This window comes from Phyllostomus discolor, chromosome 6 (assembly GCF_004126475.2).
Source record: "Phyllostomus discolor isolate MPI-MPIP mPhyDis1 chromosome 6, mPhyDis1.pri.v3, whole genome shotgun sequence".
Taxonomy (NCBI): Eukaryota; Metazoa; Chordata; class Mammalia; order Chiroptera; family Phyllostomidae; genus Phyllostomus; species Phyllostomus discolor.
In genome coordinates this window covers 93,171,260-93,192,323 of record NC_040908.2, presented here as the reverse complement: position 1 = coordinate 93,192,323, position 21,064 = coordinate 93,171,260, and the positions used below count along the sequence as shown (strand labels likewise).

General features: G+C 36.3%; 2 protein-coding genes across 7 annotated transcripts in view; both read right to left on the bottom strand.

Annotated features, from left to right (window-relative positions):
* CASP4 (caspase 4) overlaps positions 1-21,064 on the bottom strand; it is a 49,188-nt gene that overhangs the window by 15,867 nt on the left and 12,257 nt on the right. The window lies entirely within an intron of this gene.
* Positions 951-20,097, bottom strand: LOC114498810 (caspase-13-like). Of its 4 annotated transcripts, XM_036028635.1 has the most exons (10): positions 19,911-20,075; positions 13,983-14,264; positions 11,620-11,679; positions 10,474-10,574; positions 9,513-9,686; positions 7,871-8,105; positions 6,674-6,817; positions 5,425-5,534; positions 3,819-3,922; positions 951-1,054 (listed from the first exon to the last, which is right to left on the bottom strand). In XM_036028635.1, the coding sequence occupies exons 1-9, from the start codon at positions 19,915-19,917 to the stop codon at positions 3,824-3,826; spliced, it is 1,212 nt and encodes a 403-aa protein (XP_035884528.1). In that variant the 5' UTR covers positions 19,918-20,075; the 3' UTR covers positions 951-1,054; positions 3,819-3,823. The 4 variants fall into 4 exon arrangements, with proteins under 4 accessions (XP_035884528.1, XP_035884525.1, XP_035884526.1 ...); XM_036028632.1 differs by lacking the exon at positions 11,620-11,679 and having other exon boundaries at positions 10,474-10,583; positions 19,911-20,097; XM_036028633.1 differs by lacking the exon at positions 11,620-11,679 and having other exon boundaries at positions 10,474-10,583; positions 13,983-14,237; positions 19,911-20,065.

Genomic DNA, 21,064 nt, shown 5'->3' with positions numbered 1-21,064 from the left:
TTTACTGAGGAAAATATTAGCTGAACCTATGATGTTGGTTAAGGAATGAGCTAGAAAACTGCTCTGTACCACTGTAGACCTTGGGGTTCATGAGTACACTGATGAGGAGCTGAGCATTTTGCAGTTCTGGTCTTCCATGTGGGCACCATCTCCTTTCACCCTGTTGCTGAGGGCAAGTCCTGGCCAGTCTTTTCACTCAGTGAAATGCAGATATTCTATGAGTCATAAGCTAGAAAATCCAGTTAGCTTCCTCCACTTCATTTCCAGTCACCCAGCATTTTAATTGAAATTTGGTGAAGGAAGTTGGAGATTGAGGGTCAAAAGAAAAAAAGAACAAACTGATGGACATAGACTATGTCCATTACTGGACATGGACATGGACATAGTGTGGGGGCTATGTGGGGAAAGAGGGTAGCTGAGTTGGAAGAGTGTATGAGGAAGTAAATGCGGTTGGACAGAGACTTGACTTGGGGTGGTGAGCACAGAATACAATGTATAGATGATGTGTTGTGGAATTGTGCACCTGAAACCTCTATAATTTTGTTAACCACAGTCATCCTAATAAATTCAATAAAGAAGGAAATAAAGAACAAAGGAAACAAACAAAACAGGAACATACTCATGGATATAAGGAACAAACTGATTGTTCCCAGATGGAAGGGGGGATGGAGGGTTGGGTAAAAAATGTGAATAGGTTAAGAAGTACAAAGTGGTGGCAACAAAACAGTCATGGAATGTAATGTATAGCATAGGGAATATAGTCAGTATTATTGATAGAGCATGTATGATGCCACACAGGAGCAAGACTTACCCGGGGGTATCAGTTCACAAGTTATGTAAATATCTAACCATTATACTATACACTGAAACTAAAATATACTGAATGTCCACTACAATTGAAAATATTTGTAAAAGAAACAAAAATCTAGAAAAAGAGACCAAAGATATAGTTTGTTTCATTTTTATTTAAATACAAAAGATTAAATATTTGTGCCATTCTGGAAAAGGTGCTACTTCTGGAAGTTAATAATAGAGCTGGACTTCCTGTAATTTCCTGAAGAAGAAAAAAGAACAGAAGGTCAGTATAGTATTTGGTTGGCCCAAAGTTCACTTAGTTTTTTTTTTTCCCATAAAATAAAAAACACATTTTTATTTTTACCAATAACTTTATTAATTTGGATATTTTGAGTTTGTTGGCTATCTGCCATCTGGTATAATACTGATTGCTCTCAATTAATGTCTCAATTTGATCACTAATAACTTTATTGGTCTACTCGACTGTAGAGCATTGTCCAGAGAGAAATCTCCAGCACACAACTTCACAAACCACTTTTGACACATCCGATCAGTCAGAGCACTTTCTCCATTTACTGCACAAATCATTTTTTGCATGTTTATGTTTTTACTTTTCTTAAAATAGTAAAGAATTCTATGTCAAAAATGTTTTTTATTTCCTTTCATAAATATTACAATAGCCACACAAACATTCACCAATTTGGTAATTATTTTTTAAATTTTATTTATTTATTTATTTATTTATTTATTTATTTATTATCAAGAGGGGGAGGGAGGAAGAAAGAGATGGAGAGAAACATCAATGTGTGGTTCCCTCCCATGAGCTCTAGACTGGGGACCTGTCCTGCAACCCAGGCAAGTGCCCCAGACTAAGAATCAAATCGGCGACCCCTGTGTTCTTAGGCCAGCACTCAATCCACTGAGTCACAACAGTCAGGGCTAATAAGTATTTTTTTAAACACATGCTGATATGACAGCTGTCACACATAATCTAACAAATTTGTTTCAAATGAAATTAAAGACAACTAAGTTACTAGAGCCAACTGACAGGTGAACAAAAAAAAAAGAAAACCTTTTGGCCAGCCTAATAATTCCCAGAAGCCTCAGTGTATCCCTTATGATGATTCTTTTTCATCTTCTTCCATGGGTTTTTACCACGACCTTGGTATCAAACTCTACCCATTGCAGTATATTCATAAAAATTACTAAGGGTGATCTTTGGAAAACCTAATTAGATTATCTCATTCCTCTGGTCAAAAGGGTTTCCTTTCTCACTCAGTATAAAACTTTTAGAACATTTACCATGAGATTACCAAGGCCAATGTAGTTGAGCTTTTCAGGATATTTCTCAATTTTTTTCTCTGTTATTTTCCCCACTCTCTTTTTCCTCCAACCCATTGTCTTTTGGCAGAGCTTCAAAAATGTGAGCACATATCTGCCTCGGGGATCTTTTACATGCGAGTCCCTGCACTGAATCTGCATAGAATCACAGGGTACCCTACCTGACTCTTTCCACTCTTTGTTATGATTTGATTATTTTCCTACTCAAAGAAGCCTGTTCTGAATAATCTATTATAATACAAACAATACCCATCTCTTCAATCTTCTTTATTTTCCTTCTTAGATCTGATCACTCTCTGGCACATATCATTTTGTATATTTAGAATCTGTCTCTGCTCACTACAGTATGAGCTTTCAGAGAGCAAGAACTCCATTGTTTTTGTACACTGGTATATTCCAAGCCTTTAGAACTGAACTTGGAACCTAGTAAGTGCTTGATAAATATTAGTCAAATAGCTCAATCCCAAAATGTGGTTCTATTGTACTAATTAGGCAATAAAAGCTACTCTGATGAAGTATTTATGCAATTATACAACCACAGGCACAGAAACCAGGAATAAGAGATGGAAAAGAAAGATTTAAAGTACTGACATAAAATTTACTATACAACTGTAATTATGTGGCTGAGAGGGAAATTAATAATATACTTATTATACATATACTTATTATACAATGTAGTATGAAGCAGTTGCGAGTAAAATAATTGTTGGGTTTAAACATGACGGGCCCATTTTAAATATTTTGACCAAAAAATGTGTCAGTGTTGCCCTGGCTGGCGTAGCTCAGTGGATTTAGCACAGGCTGGGAACCAAAGTGTCCCAGGTTCGATTCCCAGCCAGGGTACATGACTGGGTTGCAGGCCATAACCCTCAGCAACCGCACATTGATGTTTCTCTCTCGCTCTCTCTTTCTCTCTCTCTCTCTCTAGCTCTCTCACTCTCTCCCTCCCTTCCCTCTCTAAAAATAAATAAAATCTTAAAAAAAAATGTGTCATTGTTAACATGGAGGTTTACAGGGGTTTCTAACCAATAACTGAAAACCTGAGAGGAGACTCTAAGTGTTTTGTGATGTACACAGTAAGAAAAGTCAGAGAACCAGAATCTGCATCGGCACAAACATTACAGCCCAGGATATGTTTTATACCATATGGTAACAGGAGCTCAATGTTAGCAATGTGGTAACTCAAAGTCAGCTCCTCCGTTTTTAACATTTTTCATAATCTGAGGCAAATTTGGTACCTCAATGTCTGTGAGTTCTTGTGTTTGTCCATGTGTGTGTCAGGGAGAAAGAGAGAGAATGCTAGAGAGAGAGAGAGAAGAAGAAAAGGAAGTGTAACTAGTAATGGAAACATGATTACTGTTTTGTTTTAGTAATTGCTACCCTGTGTCCTTCATTGTTTATTGCTTTCTGCCTTCATCAGGCTTATCTCCTTGATGGACTGACAGATTGATTAATTGATTGTGGAGATGGCGGAGGAAGCAGACGGGTTTATGTAAAACAATAAAAAATTCTAATTCCCTAACTATACAAACAAGTAACACCAATTTGACAACACAAGCAATTGTCTATCTTTTGGCATTGGGCATCACTACCAATATTACTCTCTCACTTAATTCACCTGCCAACAACTCTAACAGTTACTATTTTCAGTTACCAGGACTGCCAACAACTCTGATATTTACTATTCTCAATTGCCAGGAAACAGGTAGAAATATCTTGTCATGGATAAGCGTTCAATGGTGGGCATCTGGGCTTTAATATCTGGTTGTTCAAATGACCGTTGTACCTAAAAGGAAAAAGAGGCAATAGATGAAACATAACTCTTAGCCACTCTCAGAGAACATTTTGCACCATGAACCAACAAATTCTGAGAATGAAAGGTGCTACTAGGGTTGATGGGAGCAAGGCCACAGCCATTCTAATGTCCAGGCACTGCTGCCCTACATTTAGAAGTAAGTCCCCATGTTAGAAAAAACTCTGTCACAGAACAAATGCCTAATGTGTAATCCAAGGTTTTTCTATCCACATTTCTTCTCTATTTCTTTTCCATCTCTGTTCTATGTATTTGAACTGGATCTCAAATATCCTCTACCTTCAGCCCCCAAGACTAGATCATCAATTCAATGAGGCACAAAACCCCAACTTTTTACCTTAAAACCTAAACACAACAACTTTCACATCACCACCACCATATTGAATTCTGAAGCTTTGTTTTTGCTTTTCTTTTTTTTTCCATGGACTGATCTATGAAGTCATATTTCTAATATTCTCCTAGCAATGTCCTTGTGATGACAATGTCTAATTCCTATTCATTTAGCAGGACTCAACTTCTTGAGTTCCGATTCACAGAGACCCTAACTGAGATTACAGTGTGATCTTCTCCATTCTAATAAAGGTGCATTCCTCTTTATCACAGGACTGCACTGTTCTCTACAGTTTTGAGTTTAGGATAAAAGCAGCCATACTTTCTCACATTCTTACTGTTTGTACATTTCTTGCTAAAGAAGAAGGCAGAGGGAGCATCTATTCATTTACTCATGCCTTGTGTTGAAAAAATATCATTTCCTGTGCCAATATGGTGAGGTCTTGAACAATTCCTACCTTCATGAGGTTTGCATTCAAGTGAGTAATTACAGGTGAAAAACAAAGTACATGTTTACCAAGTGAGTGGGGGTCAGAACTGGGGAAGAAAACAAACTAGGAGGCAGGGGGCATAAGGCATATTCTGATCTGGGAAAGATATATAGTCTTCCTTTCTGGACTATTCCATTCAAAGCATGTCTTCTTTATTTTCTTTCAGTGCCCTACAATTTTTGTGTTATGGATTCTATCATAATCTATATTGACACAGTATTTGTTGGCCTACTTATTAGTACACATCTCTCACAATAATGTAGGCCATCAGTAGCCTTATGACTCAATGTCTCATCTACCCCTGTGTCAGCAAGATCACGGCAATTACACATAGAAACCGAACACATACTTATTTAATAAATTAAGCAACAAAAATTAATTGAAAATACTTTCTATTCTTTGCATTTTAAGAAAGTATACTCCATAACATATGAGCTTCTATTTTATATTATTTTGTTCTCTTTTCATTTGCTTCTATGCTGTATTAACATCTTCTTTTACTAAAATCGGATTTTAAATCCCAGGTAACAGAAATAAGGACACACTTATGCTTTCGCTTCCCTGACAAAATCAGTCATTGTAAGTTGAATTAAGAATAAGAATAATACTTCCTGAAAAAAACAAAAGTGACTAGAGGAGGGAAAAGAACGTTACCTTCCGAAACACTTCCTCAAGGTGACAGTGCCAAGAATATTTCTGAAAGCATGTGATTAGTTGTGAAATGAAGAATGAACCCTTTTTGATGTCTCTCCAGGATACATTATCTATAAAGAAAAGAGGTGGTAAGTCTTTGGCTGTGGCCTCGACTACTTTTTATATTCCTTTTTTTTGTTTTATGGGTATGTCCTTTAAGCATAGCTTGGGAATTAACTTGACATGTTTAAGATAAACACTTATATATCTACATTAATTCATTTACAACAAAGTGGAAAAAACTGGCAGAGATTAACTAAAGGGATAGCTGATCAGAATTGCATGGTGACTCCATTATATTCTTGAAACTGACACTTACTTTGGGCCTCATGTTAATTCGTTTGATTTGAAAGGTTTGAGATAACTGGAATTACTGTTTTTTCAGTTGAAAGAATAGACATTCAGAAGGGTTAAGGAATTTTCCCATGCTCATGAGTAAATAATAGAAAATGGGCACCAGGCTCCAAGGATGATTACAGAGTAAAAATCACAATGTCTGTCAGAGTATAATAATCAAGGTAAATGAACAAATCCAAAGGAAACTTTTAAGAGGAGGGAAACTTTAGGACATGGATTGTGGTGATGGTTTCATGGATGTGTACTTATATCCAACTTGTTATGTTACATACATTAAGTATATATGTTTATTTTTGTATGTCAGTTAAACCTCCATGCTGTGGTTTAAAAAACACTCAAAACAGAAATTTTCAAATGAGAAACATTCCAATGTAATGCTTCTTAAGATGACTACCTAGAGGTCAAGGACTAAACCCTGATCCCCTACTATTAGGCCTCATTAGCCCCCAAGTATCATTTTCTACCTCTTTTAAAGGACATTCACGCCCCTCTGAGGCAGGCAATGACACACTCCAACTAGCATCAAATGGGAAATATGGAGAAAGAATAGAAAATTATATTTTTCGTTTGTTTTGAATGGCATACGGCCAACTGGATTACTTGTATTACGTTGTTTGAATGATTGGTATCCACAGCTTATAAAGTACAGCACTGAAAATACAAGTATAATTCAAAAAAGAAGAAGATATATACAATCTTTGTTTCCATAAAATAATGAGATAAATGTAAATTATTTTGGCAACATTCAAAATGTGCCTTAGATCATTGCTGCATAGAGCCTATCAATATTCTAGAGTCATTCAGGGGTGGCCTCAGGCCCACAGATCCTTGTGTGCAACTGAAAGACACATACGTGGGGTTGAGGAGCAGAAAGCAATGAAGTCCTTCTCCACATGTGCTCTGTGAACAGCATCCTCCTCCAGGTCCTCATGTGGCTGTGAAGAGCTGTCTGCCAAGGCTGCTGGAGAGTCACTGACCCACAATACCCCACGATTTGCTGGAGAGACAACAACTCTGTAAACACTGTGTACCTCCCTCAGTTTGGCTGTCACAATTGCCCACCTCATTCTCTTTGAACGTTGATTTTTTCCCTGGCCAGGCACCTCAGTTGCTTAGTGTCATCCCAATGGGACAAGGTTGCGGGTTCCATCCCAGTCAGAGCACATACAAGAAGAATCAACTAATGAATGCATAAATAAGTGCAAAAGAAATTCAGTCTCTCTCTCTCTCTCTCAAATGAACAAATTTTAAAAAAGTGAGTAACTATAAAGAAATGTTAATTCTCACCACTTTTATAATTGTACAGCAGACACATACACACACTAAACTCTTCCCCCGACACACACACATAACTAGGCCTCTGTCTAATGTCTTTGAACAATGTGCCAGGTAGCAGTGAGAGCATCTTGTGTGTAAAGAATGACAGTAACATAAACCTGACAGAACCCATTTTCTAAGAAGAGCAAAGGAGTTAAAGCCTTATGTGCATAATTTCAGAGCATAGGTACTCTTTTTAGCTAAATTATTTCTGTTTTTCTTTCCTAAACATGGCTCCAAAATCCAAGAGCCAACTGGAAGTCAGAAATAAAGAAATAAAATGTTGAGAGCAATGCCAAGTACCCTCATTTCCCCACTCAGTTCCCTTTCAATATAGCATTAGGCAAAAAGGGGTGCTGCTATTACAGAATAGCTCCACTTTCAAATGAAATTCTTCTCAAGCCAGAGAATGTCAGAATGTCTATAAACTATTTACAAGTAAAGCTGTTATTAAAATGATTTTATTCCAACGGTTAAATATTTTTGTTCAACTTTGATTTAGGAATTCCCAAGATCTCCTTCATCACTTTCTTTGGATTAAACTAAATAGATTCTTTCTCAGCTGAAAAGATAACTTCTCATGATTGCAACCACTTAAATGGAGTTTCCCAAGAATTCAGTTCACTTTGTTGGCCCTGAGCGGGGACTAAGATTGTTTCCCCTAAAATGAAAAGATACATCACAGTCCTCAGCAAACAATTCAGAACTTTGGACTTTCCCTATCAGAACTCACCACCTCTGCAGGCCTGGACAATGATGACCTTTGGTTTGTCCTTTAGACTGAGGCAGTGGCAGTTGTTGAACATCCGAAAGATGGTGTCATAAGGCAGCACATCTGGTTCTTCATCTCTGTGCAGAGTCCCACAAATTCCTGCCAGGATGCCATGAGACATAAACACCAAGAATGTGCTGTCTGAGGACTTGTGCTCTGGGCGGGCAGCAAATGCCTCCAGCACTGACTCCATCTCCTGAAAAAGACCACTATGTCTTACTTTAAGAGGACAAGCATTAACATTAATCTCACCTTCCACTTATCAGGAGCAGTCCAAGAAACATCTATATTGCCCTGGCTGCTGTGGTTCAGTGGTTTGAGTGCCAGCCTGTGAAGCAAAGGGTCACTGGTTCAATTCCTAGTCAGGGCACATGCCTGGGTTGCAGGTCAGGTCCCTAGTTGGGGGCATGTGAGTGGCAACCCTGCATTGATGTTTCTCTCCCTCTCTTTCTCCATCCGTTGCTCAAAAATAAACAAACAAACAAATACATAAAAAAGTATTTTTTGAAAAAGAAGAGAAACCTCTATATGTTCCTATCACTGTGCCTTCACATAGTGGCTACTCAATGGTAGCTGCTTACCTTTTCTTTCTACAGTGTAGCAGGGGGTTCAACTGTTTGTTCCTGGTATCATTATTTGAGATACATTGATATATATCCATATATATATATATATTTTACATTGCCTTATTTTCACTTACATACTTTTTTCTGTTACTCTCTTTTATCTCATTAACTAATAGGAGTCTTGGGTCACAAATTTATCAAACCACTTTCCTTCAAACACTCTTCTGTCTGTATTGAGAACAAAATCAAACTTCTGACTAATGTATACTTCCTCCAGCCAGTCTTGTTTCCCTTGTAAGCTCTTATCACTCTGGTTTTCCTGTGTTTTTCATGTCCTATTTTATATTTAGTTTCGGTATTTCATGTGTAGTTATCCTTCCTGCAATGTATTTTATTCACATATTTTCAGACCTGTCTTGTTGCTGATAGTCATCTGTCAGCTTCAGTATATTCTCCTACTAAGACTTATCTTGACCTTTGCATTGAAACAAGTAGTATATAATCACCAGTTTGCTCTTTTTTCCCCCACCAACTTTCATACATACCAAATCTCTGAAATTTTCTGTTTTGTTTGTAGTTGGATTGCCCACACCAGTAAATATGAAGCAATCCGATCTCCTTGCCTCATTCACAGACATACCCCCAGCACCAGGAATAGGCCCTGGGACAAAGTCAGGACTCAGTATTTGTATGGTGAGTACATGCCCGCTAAACGTTCATTATTTAAGAATTGTTTGGGAATATTTTGTCTGAATCCCCATCATCTCTCTTAGGAACTGAGAATTGTGTGGGTACACATATGCCAATCACTTTTTGTCTCTTTTTATAGAATTGAGAAGATTTGGTGCTCAAGAGACAGAGCTTTCACCTATCTAATACTTTCATTTTATATATACACATACACACATATGCACACAAAATAAGTGTCTGATGGTTGTACAGGTGTTTGGCTGAGATTATAAAGTTAATTTGATTGTGGGAGGATGCCTGCTGAATATGTAATATATACATGTTTGGGGTGGGTGAGTAGCCCTTACCTTGGCTGTGAGGTCCTCTTGCACTTCCACACTGTAGCCAAGGCCCTCAAGCAGCCTCTTCATCCCTGTGATGTCAAGCTCAGCCCCTCCCCTCCGAGGAAGATGATGAAACTCTCTGTTGCATATGATGAGAGCCAGACGAGTGCGGTCCTTTCTCTCCTTTATTGAATAGATCTGCAGGAAGTGGGTATGCAGTGACTTTGATTTGCCTAAATCTCTTTTAAACTCTCATTCACTAATCACTGTTGTTTTGTCACAGGCTTGTATAGCTGCCCTCTCCCCTCTCCTGTGCCAGAGACCTGCCATTTTCTATGTAATGAATTGAATTGACAATAGAGAGTGATTTAGAACCTTTACATTATTTAAAAATAAAAGACATACACTGAAGAAATGAAAGTGATTCACTTTTTCAAGAGCCCAGAACTGGACCCAGAACATATTTGGGATAGTTACTCAGGAATCTTGAGGAGACTAAAACAATTTCTACCCTAACTTTCCCTTTTATCCTCTTCACCTAGACAAATCATTCTTACTATTCAAGGTTCAGATCAAATCATGAAAGCCAGGAAACATGTGCTATTGGCTCAGGCTTTGATTATATTTTGAAACATGGTTCATGTCCAGGTTTTTCAAGTATTATGCAAATAATAACTGCTCAGTCCTGCTATCTTATACTCATAAATATTGTTATTTTATGACTGTAACTTAACTATAGTAAATCCCAAATAAGTATAAGAACAAAAAAGCATACTGAGAGATCCATAGTTTATCCTGGGATTGAAAGAAAATTGGAATTTGTGTGAGGCTACACTATTTCCTCCTTGCTCAAAGCATCTAAGAAAGAGATTAGCTCTGTCTGCATCTCACCTCTCTGCCATTAGTGCTCTAAGAGATCGAGTATTCACGATTTGAAAGCAATTGTTTCTCTCTCTTTCTCTAGTTTATCTACAGAACACAGTACCTCTCCAGCCCTTTCTTTACATAGTTTCAGGAATTCTTCACGAGGACAAAGCTTGAGGGTATCTGTAGATTCTTCTGCTGGCTCAGCTGGTCCAGCCATGTCTGTAGGAACCAAAGGATATACCACATGACATCATATGACAGAAATTTTAACATCTGCATCTGTGAACCAAGTATCACTTAAGGATACTGACAGAGAAGGTAATCCTGAGAAGTTTTTTAAAACATATTTATGTAGGAATTATAATTGTATGTGACTAACCACTAAAATGAAGAGATATATTTTGAGTGGGAAAGAAGGGAGAAATCCTTGGTAGCAGATCCACCCAAAAATATAATGATGAATTATGGTTATTATGAAGAAAACACCTTGATGATTTGGGTCAAATTTAGCTTTTCTTATGCTCATCAAAACAGTTTGAGTTTAGCAACATTTTACTCTAGAAACCTCATGCACCTAAGTGAACTTTTTCTTGTCAATGAGCAAGAGTGTGTATTGAGTAAATAAATATCAGATTGCTATCCGAAATACAGTTCAGTCACATATGCAATGAAACATTTTCTAATGTCACATTAAAAAGTAAAAATAAACAACTAAATTAATTTCAACAATATTTCATTTAACAATATATCCAAGCTACTATCATTTCAATATGTGTCACTACCCACAATTTAAGCACTACTAGTTACCATATAGCTAGTAGCTATTATAGTGGATCATATGACATCCGATACCTACTCCTAATTTACAGAGAATAGATACACACATATACACACTTAACACTTAATAGCATCCTGAATCCTGTACCATCCAGATATTATTTTTCCCTGTAACCTCAGCCTGAATCCTTAACTTTTCCACAGGAGTTGAGCTTCTCTGATTCTTTGCCAAGTTGTGAAGTTAGCTGTCTCAAGGAGAAATTCTGTATGGCAACCAGAATGCTGATCCCACTGCTAGAGGGACAGTATTTTGGTCAGAGATTCTAATATACACTGTATGTCCTTGCCTACAAAATGCTGAACTGCCAGTATTAAATTTTCAACCCATGTTTTAAAATGTGAAGTAATAACTCCTCCCAGTTGGAAAAGTTTTTTCTCTGACTCATCCTGGCCTAATCCTTAAGAGAAATGAAATATTACCCAATACTCCTTGGCAGCATTTGACTGAGATTTTGCAAGAGACTGGGAAAGTCCAGAGCCCTCCCCTCTGTGAGGATGGAAGAATTAATAATCTAGAAGAGGTTTACTGTGATTTTGTTAACAAGAATTTTGTCCATGGTAGGAATAAACCTTGATGTTTAGTTATATGAACCAACCAAATTGATCTCTAATTTTATTTAATTTAAAGGAAAAAGGTAATATTATTCTATATAAAAATTTCAGTCTTTATATTTTATATTACCTTTACTCATTTATTTTCATTATATTTCATAATATTTTTGATAAATGTCTTTCTAAAATATATTTTAAAAACTTAAGCTCAAGAGATGCAGCAAATTGTAAGTCTTTAAGGAAACCAATCTTCCTGAACTTTTAAAAATAGATTAAATAGTGACACGTTCTCCATTCCCACTGCAGCAGAGTTTGCCAATGTAAAGACTCCCTGGTTCCGGAGACATGTCAGGGGATATGTCTCTCTTCAAAAACCTCCTCTTTTTCCCATTTATTTACAAGTTCAGTGAACTCTCTAACTTAAGAAATGTCATCTCCTAATGACTGTTATGTATCTATATATAGATGTAGTGTTTGCAGTTAAAATTGGGAATTAATATTTCTATGTTGCATCTAAAATTATATTTAGTAAGAAAACAATTCCTTACAACATATGCTATCATTACAACGCATAAATATTATAGTGCAGCCTGCTATACAAAAGGAGTTTTTAGTAAATGGCAGTGCAGCAGAAAGAAATGGGAGAATTTGAGGTTTAGATAAAATTTTTAATATCTCAGTCTCTTCTGTTACCTAATGAAATACTCTGAAACCTCCTTCGATTAATGGAAAAAGGAAGAGATTGGCTCAAGATTAGACAAAGCTATCTCCTTTAGTGTATCAAAAATTTACAGATATTTTGGCATTCTCTAGCTTTGTATTTGAGTACCAAATATGGTGCCAAATAACAGTATTTGACAGTACTTGGCACCATATACATTTACATAAAACATGGCAGGCCTTATGTCCACCTCCTGCTTACCACTGTCTCTGCTGATGCAGTGGTTTTCCTCAGTTTGGTTTAATGCTCATTGGGGAAACTAAAATTATTTTGAAGTTTCCATTTCTTCAGTTCTGATTCCCAATTGCAGATTTCTCATTTTTGAACGAAATCAAAATTGTCCCCATCCCATCCCAGATTAAAGAGAAAATAATAAACCTGCAGAAGGGCCAGTGTAAATATTAATGTGAATGCAGCTTAGCCACAATCTTGGTCATCTAACACATGTCCGGCCTGCTGGTGGGAATTTCCCTTCTACCTAGCAAAGGGCTAATTAAAGAAGTTATGTGTTCTAGTGAGCGCTGTATAATGTATGTTGTTTTTTTTTAATTTAGTATTATTAATAAATTCCAGTATTTGGGGTTGGGATTTCAGGTTAAAGTCTGTAGCATATAGTAGATTCTTTCACTGGCGAACTTGGACTTGAGGATATATAAGCTCTAATAACATTCATAATTCAATGTAAGTCAAGTTTTGAAATATTTTAATATATTAGACACTGTATAGGTGTTCCCCTGGTCATATTTCATAGCTTACAGAAATGAGTTAGGCACTAGAAAGTTTTAAATATTATAAGCTAAATAATAATTATGTAATTAATTAATTCATATTTTCTATCTATCTATTCATCTAATATTTATTATGTGCCTGCTTTGTGTCTGACACTCTTCTAAGAGCTATTATTCATAGGCAAAGAAAATAGTTGTATTCTGGATTAAGAAAATTGGTGGATAGTTCTAATGAGATAGAAAAGGGATAGAAGTGGAATACATTTGATGGGGGGCATCAAGTGTGTCATTTCAGATATCTTCGTTTGTGAAGCCAGGGTAGTATTTGAATGGAATGTTGACTATGCAGCTAGAGCTAACTACATCTGGAGCTCAGAGAAGCGCGATAGATGAGAGCTAAAATCTTAGGAGTTGTCAGCATATTCCTACCACTATGATCCTAGCCTTACAAACCCCACAGAGTTACTGAAATTTCCACACGTCAACGATGCTGAGACTGATGCTTAAGGAGGTTAAGAAACTTGAAGGAAAGCACACAGTGTCCAAAATGTCTCTATAGTGAGCTATCACCATGAGTTAACTAAACACAAAGGTTAAGCTTCTTAGGTGATTGGAAATCAAATCCCTTCTCACAAAAGCCAAGTAGCCTGTAAAATGACAATGATAGGGTTAGTGACAGGAATGTTTTAGTAATTTAAGGATGGGAGCATTGAGGACACTGGAGAGGCATTGGAGCTAAATACATTGATGGGAATTTGGGATATTTGTTGTAAATGACTAAATACTTACCTTTTGTTCCAATGGAGAGATTTTCTGGGTTAAGGAAGGTTCGGAGAAGGATTTGACTTGCTTCATCACGTTTTTGTCGCACAACGCCTGCTAGGATTGAGGCCTTGTCTCTAGGTTTGGCATCATAAATTTTTTTCTTTTCAGTTTCCTCCAATTTGAGAACGTTTGTTTTCACCAAGCCATCCAAAAACCCAGTTAAGATTTCTTTACCAATAGATTCCAAAGACTTAAGTGTGTTTTTGTTGTATATGTCTTCTGTAAGAAACACAAAGATTCCTTCAACTGTGGGCAAAATATAAAGGGTTTTGCCCTAAATATAGTGCTCCTTGTAATGTGAGGTACTCCTGAAATACCTTCTGATTATTTCACCGTTTCATCAGCAAAGTACATACTATTTTATTATAGCTCTGGAATTGTCTCAGTGCATCAAATACATACTTTGTATTTGGGCTTTGTTTAATGACTTTTTGTCACTTAAGATTTTTCATACCTTCTCATTTCCTTTATGTGACATGGGGCCTAATGTCATCCTCTTTCTTATATTTATCTTTCTATTTTTCTCTTTCTCATAGTGATGACAATGGTCTACCTGAAATGTATGCTCCAAGAAAAGTCTATGCTCTTGACTATACTGTACACTTTTTCCACTATACTAGTGATTATCAACCGATGTGCCTCAAGAATTTCTAAAACATGCAATACCTGACTATTTAGTCAGGGACACTGACCTCTTTTCCTTTAAAAGGTCAATGAAAAAAATAATGATTGGTAGGGCAGAGGAGAGTGGTGGTGGTGGGGGAAATGGAGACAACCATACTTGAACAACAATAGAAAATAAATAAATAAAATAAAGTAAAACATGACATCAGCCAACACAACAATCACCATCCATGTGAAAGATTCAAATGTATACCTATTTTTTGTCAGATTGGCAAAAAATATATATTTTTGGGTGTGTCATAGAATTGTAGTAATTGGTTTATGTGCGCCTTGAGTGGAAAGACATTGACAATCACGGTGCTTGGCAATAGGTCCTACTCCTTCCCCTGTATTTAGTTTACTTGGTGAAAATACTATGCTTTTGAATCCACATTTTTGTATGCACAAACAGAATCATATGTATGTGAATACAAAACACATGAAAGATGTTACTCACATCTTTGTACTTAAAAACTTAAAAAATACATATAGGATTGCTGAATACATGAATTAATGAATAAGTGAATGCGTGCATCCAGGGTTCTAACACTTTAAAATCTTGTCTCAATCAAAATTCAGAGTTGAAAATAATCTGAAGGCTAATTTTTCAACTGGTAGATTAATTTGATACCAGGTTAATTTATTACTGTCTAGGATAATTTGCATTTTTATAAAGGAATATAAGAGTCAAGGTAATAAATCTTTTTTTTTAATACCACAAGTATGATTTGGACATATATATGGGAGGGCAGGATATCTCATCAATTCTCAATTAATTCTAAGGTAATTATCCAGTCCATCTAGATATAAGAATAGCCTTGGCACAGAATGACACTTCCTAAAGAAAATGTGCCAGGATATTGAACAAGAACTTGGGTCTAGAAATAACAGCCTCCTTTTCCATGTTATATCGAATAACTTTTTCAGTAAAGGTTTATTGGGCAATGATTATAATAAAGAAACCAGGAAGTTATAAAACCTGAATTAAAAGTTACTTAAATCAATTAATAACAGCTAACATCTCTTGCCTGCTTATAGTGATTAAAACGGAAATACATAAAAAGCAATGCAAATCATCATCATTGTTATTATTATTTTCAATTTCTCTACTAAATACAAACATTAATGTGTTATATCCTCACAATAATCCAATGAGATTATTCCCCCCCATTTTACAGATCATTTACCCCAAATCACACAAACTGAGAATTCACATTCTCTTCTTACACTTCAGTAATAATACTTAATATTGATCCCCTACTGATGTTAAATACTATACATGAATCTTTTCACTTAAAATTTACCAAAACTCCATGTAACTGGTATATTAATAACTTTATTGTATTAAAAAGCAAACAGACACAGATAAGTTAGTTAAGTTATGACCCAAACCATATGTAGAGTACATTGCATGTATAGTAAGTGGGGAAAAGGGATTCAAACTCAGGGGGTCAGATCCTCCCACTCTTAAGTCATCATACTACATTACATGACACTTGGTAAGGAGTTACTTAAAATAACACAAAATGCTGCAGGGACTAGAAGTCTGGGTAAGTTTCTGCATATGAGGCCACAGAAGTTTCTTTTAAAAGGTAGTAGAGACACTAAGATGCAATATAGTATACAGATGTTAGAACAGAGAGTTTGAAGAATTGCAAACAGCATGCAGGATAGTGTATGGAACATTTAGTTTCCTTGAGTTCTGGGTTTCAGTTTTACTTCTCTGTGAAGTTTCACTTCTCCAGTTGAATCTCCGTGTTGAGTACTCTCAACAAGGTGGTATAGAGTGGGCAGAACAAATGGCATGGGAAAAAATAAGGTGAACAGTAAAACCAAAGAGGTTTGGTCTTAGGTCTTCTTGTTATCTATATATTCTCATGGCTTCATTATGAATTACTCCCAAATTTATAGATTCATCCCAGATGTAGATACCAAAATCGAGACTCATATATTCATCTCTTCTCAGGGTGCCACAACCTTGTTAAACTCACTTTTATAAAGTTGACCTGTCTGCTTTTTATTCACCTGTTTTGTTTCTTGTACTAATAAATGATATCTAAACACCAAGTACATCAGACCAATAAAACATGGTAATAGTGAATATCTACCACTTTCTGAATAAGTTATGTTCAATGTCACATCAAACTGTACTGATTTTATGTGTTAAATATTTTTTTGAATCTAACTGCTTCTCTGCATTCTAATTGTACATTATTCTATTTCAGGCCCACATTCTTCCTTTTTTAATTACTTCAAGAACCTTATAAAGCTACTTTTCCCCCTTCCTGATTTATTCTTTGCATGAAACATAGTTAGTGTTCTAAAAATCTAGATTTAATAATGAAATCTCTGAGCTAACTCTAATTTTTTAAAAGATTTTTTTTTATTTATTTTTAGAGAGGGGAAGAGAGGGAGAAAGAGAGAGAGAATCAATGTGTGGTTGTCACACGGCCCCCACTGGGGACCTGGCCTGCAACCCAGGCATGTGCCCTGACTGGGAATTGAATCTGCCAATGCTTTGGTTCTCAGCCCATGTTCAATCCACTGAGCTACGCCAGCCAGGGCTAGCTTACTCTAATTTAGATAGTCTTATTTATTCATTCTCATCCTCCATAATTCTACCCACCTCGTTCATTACATTTGAAACCTTGTGCTCTTCTTTTAGTTTCTAGGAAGCCCTTACTTAAGGATCTCTGTGTGGGCAGTCTCCTACCTCCACTCTTTTTCTTGTTCCCCTACTGCTCTATTTATCCTTTATTTCTCAGGTTAGATGTGACTTCTTCCAGGGAATCCTACCTGATATTCCCAGACTAGACAAAGTATCGGAGTAATATGCTCCCAGTATACCTTGTTTCTCACTAGACAAGCCATTTTTTCTTGTAGTTAATTATTTAATAACGTCTAATTAAACTCAGTCATTTATATGTGTTGGTCATTTTACTTGTTTTCTTTTTATAGTGCCTTTCAGTTTCTCACATTTATTATCTAATTATGCCCTCATTGCAATCTAATAATCTGTGAGGCCAGCCTACCTGGTCAAAGATGCAGCCATGAGTGTGTACTTAATTTACTACTCTCTGGCCAAATGATGGATTAGTGTTGTGAAGAAAAGCAAAGAAAACAATCAATCCTTGTATTTCAGGAATTTAAGTTAAATGTTGTGAGATGGGTCATAAAACCTGGAAATAATTATAACAGGGAAGGAAACAAAGAGAAAATAAAAGAGTAAGGAAGTATGAGTAAGGAAAATACAAAAATTATAATTTTTTGTGAAGCTGAAGTCATCTTTTAGAGGGATTAATGGAAAAATGGATAAATATATTTAGAAAGGTAGAAAAACCTGTCTGAAAAGTTCAGAAATTTTTAAAGCAGCAATAGGGAACCACTGTAGTTCCTGAGTAAAACCATTGCATGCATAGATACCTAGAATGTGAGACCTAAAAAATAGATAATTAATCATTTTTCCTAATGATTCTAATCTGGAAAAAAACTATGCCAGACCAGTTATATGAGAATTATCTGTAGATATGTTAAAGGTTATAAATGTCTATGGTCTATTCACAGTACGTACAACTCACGAGTTTTCTCGTGTTTCATGGGCCTCAATCCACAAGCAAAAATGAAGTATAAACAGTTTCTGTTATCAGAAGAGTCTCACAAACAATGGGAAGACAAAGAAACAATTCCCAAATGAAAGGAAAGGAGGAAGCCTCAGAAAGAATTCTAAATGAAATAGAGGCAACTCAACTATCAGATAGTGAGTTCAAAGCAATGATTGTCATGAAGCTCAATGAGCTCACAATGAGCTACCAGAAACTACAGGGAAGCTACAATGAGCTCACTGCAAACTATATCAACATAAAAAAGGAAACAGAAACTATCAAAAAGGGCCAAGAGGAAATGGAGAACAGTTTCTGCTATCAGTGGTGAGAGACTGGGTAACGGATGACAATAATGAAGGCTCTCCAGAACCAGAGACAAATCTGTCCAGCTTTTCCCCTGGGGGTACGAGGAGAGCACCTCGTAAAGATCCACCCAAAAGGTTGTCAGGTGATATGAAGCAGCATGAACGTACGTGTATTACAGCGAGTGGAAAGAAAAATTTTCCTACGAGAGCCTGCAGACTTTGTTTGTGCTGCCCATGGAAAAAGGAGTGAATCTAGATACTTATGTAAATTTTGTTTGGTCCCTCTTCATAGAGGAAAATGTTTTACACAGTATCATACATTAAAAAAGTAGTAGGAAATTTAATTGTTTAATTAGTTGTTTAATTGTCTTTGTAAACAAAAATGTTATAATTATTGAAAAACAACACCTAAAGTGCATTATGATCTGTAGTTATGATGATTTAAATAACGTGCAGTTTGCCCCAAAATGTGCGGTCTCTGGCGTATGAATTAGAGATTTCTATGCGGTATGCAATGTGTTAAGAAACACAAGGTCAGTATAATCTGAATAAATTGAAATTTAAAATATGATTACAGATTATTCAGATTTGCTGATCTAGTTGAATCTCTTCCATTTCAGATCAGGAAAATGAAGCTAAGAATATATGACATGTTTGAATACTAGCTGCATAAATAGCTAATGATTCTATCTCTTTTGCTTTTTCAGCTTCTGAGTATAAGAAATATGACCTGAAAGTAGTACACAGGATGGATTGGGGGGTTACATCCTGGAGAGAGCAAAACCAATTAAAAAACTGTGGTAACAATCCAGGAAAAACTGCACTAGAGTCAGTAGCACCAGGACTAGAGAGAAAGGAGAAAAAATAGTCACCTTAAAAGACCAAGTATGCAATTCAATATAGGCAATGGTAAAGAGGATAGAATAAAAGGCTCACTTACATGATTCTGGGAGCATTGTTTATTACCTAAATGATTAATTCAAAATCAACAGGAAGTGAGATCTCAGAGTGCATTTAGAACTTTCAGAAATTGTCTCATACACAAATAATTTGCTCTATTTGTCTCTGCCCTCCCCTTCATTGCTATAAACTGAAAGAAAGGAATTAACTTTCCCTGCGTCTAAAATACCTGGAAATCTTTCTTTCCTCCAGCCTAAGGCAATGTCCCCCAATGATTCAAGTTACATAGAACTAATAGGGGGAAAGATTCAGCTTGCAAACCACACAAGTTCTTCCCTTTTGTTATTTCTGTGCCCCAGAGCAATGAATAAAGTGTTTCTTAAAACCCAAGTCCCTGATCCTCAGAAAAGACCCCTACTCACCAGCCATAGATAACAACAGACTCAGGCCCTTCTTGTTGCTGTAAGTGAGCCACAGCCTGAAAAATGAAAGCTACTGGGCATTTCCTTAGTGCAGGGGGTGGGGACATCTAATCACAGATTGTGCAACTGCTGCTTGGAACTTCAGGGTTCACGTCCATCTGGAATTCCCCAGCAGTCAACAAATGTGTTTACTAGCCCTTTGGGGAGAAAAGTTTCCTCCTTTAGGAAGAAAGAAAATGTGAATGACAGAACATTTTTCTATGGACTGCCAACTCTGACTGTTTTTTTCCTCCTTTTCCTTCTCTCACTTTATTTCCCCCCACATTTCCTTTTCTCTGTTCTTTTTCTGATCTCTCAGTATTGCTTCTAAAGGAGTTTAAACTAACAGGTCTCATTTCACTTTCAGATAAGAATTACCCAAATTAACTGTTTCCTGTTTCAACTCTTCTGGCTTTGTCCCCTCCCTGTTTTCCTTTGAGTTTTTATGGATAAATTCTTTTTATTTATTTATTTATTTATTTATTTATTTATAATTTTATTTTAATCATTGTTCAAGTACAGTTTTCTTCCACTTACTCCCATTCCAGCCTTAAAGAATCTTCATCTTCACTTCCCTCATGCATTTCTTTAAATGCCTGTCTTCCTTTACATTAAATTTTTACTGAAGGTGAATTCTGACTACACTGTTTTGATAGTCTCCAAACAGTGAGTGATAATAGAGGCAGTCTTGGGTTGTAGTAGAACAAATGCATGGCAGTACAGAAATGATCTGTCCAGAAGAATAATTAGTGGGGGGGAAAAAAGACTGTGATATCCACCTTTGAAAGTCTTCAGAAGGCCAGAAATTCACCTTTACCCCTAATGGGTTAGGATTAGAAAGGGCTCATAATTTCCAGTAAAAAGCTATCCAGTCTTTCCTAAATGTAACATTGCTGAATGGAGGATTCCACCCCAAATTCATTACCACTGCATTAACAAGAACATTACTTAGTATACAACACATCCTAGTGCTTTTTCATAGGGTGTCATGTATTGTGAGCTAATTGTTTTGTGTTTGTTGACTTCTTGTCTTCTTAATAAGACTATAAACTATGAGTTTCCTGGGTTTGAATCAAAATTGCTTTGCATCCCTAAAATACCTTATGGAAAGACAG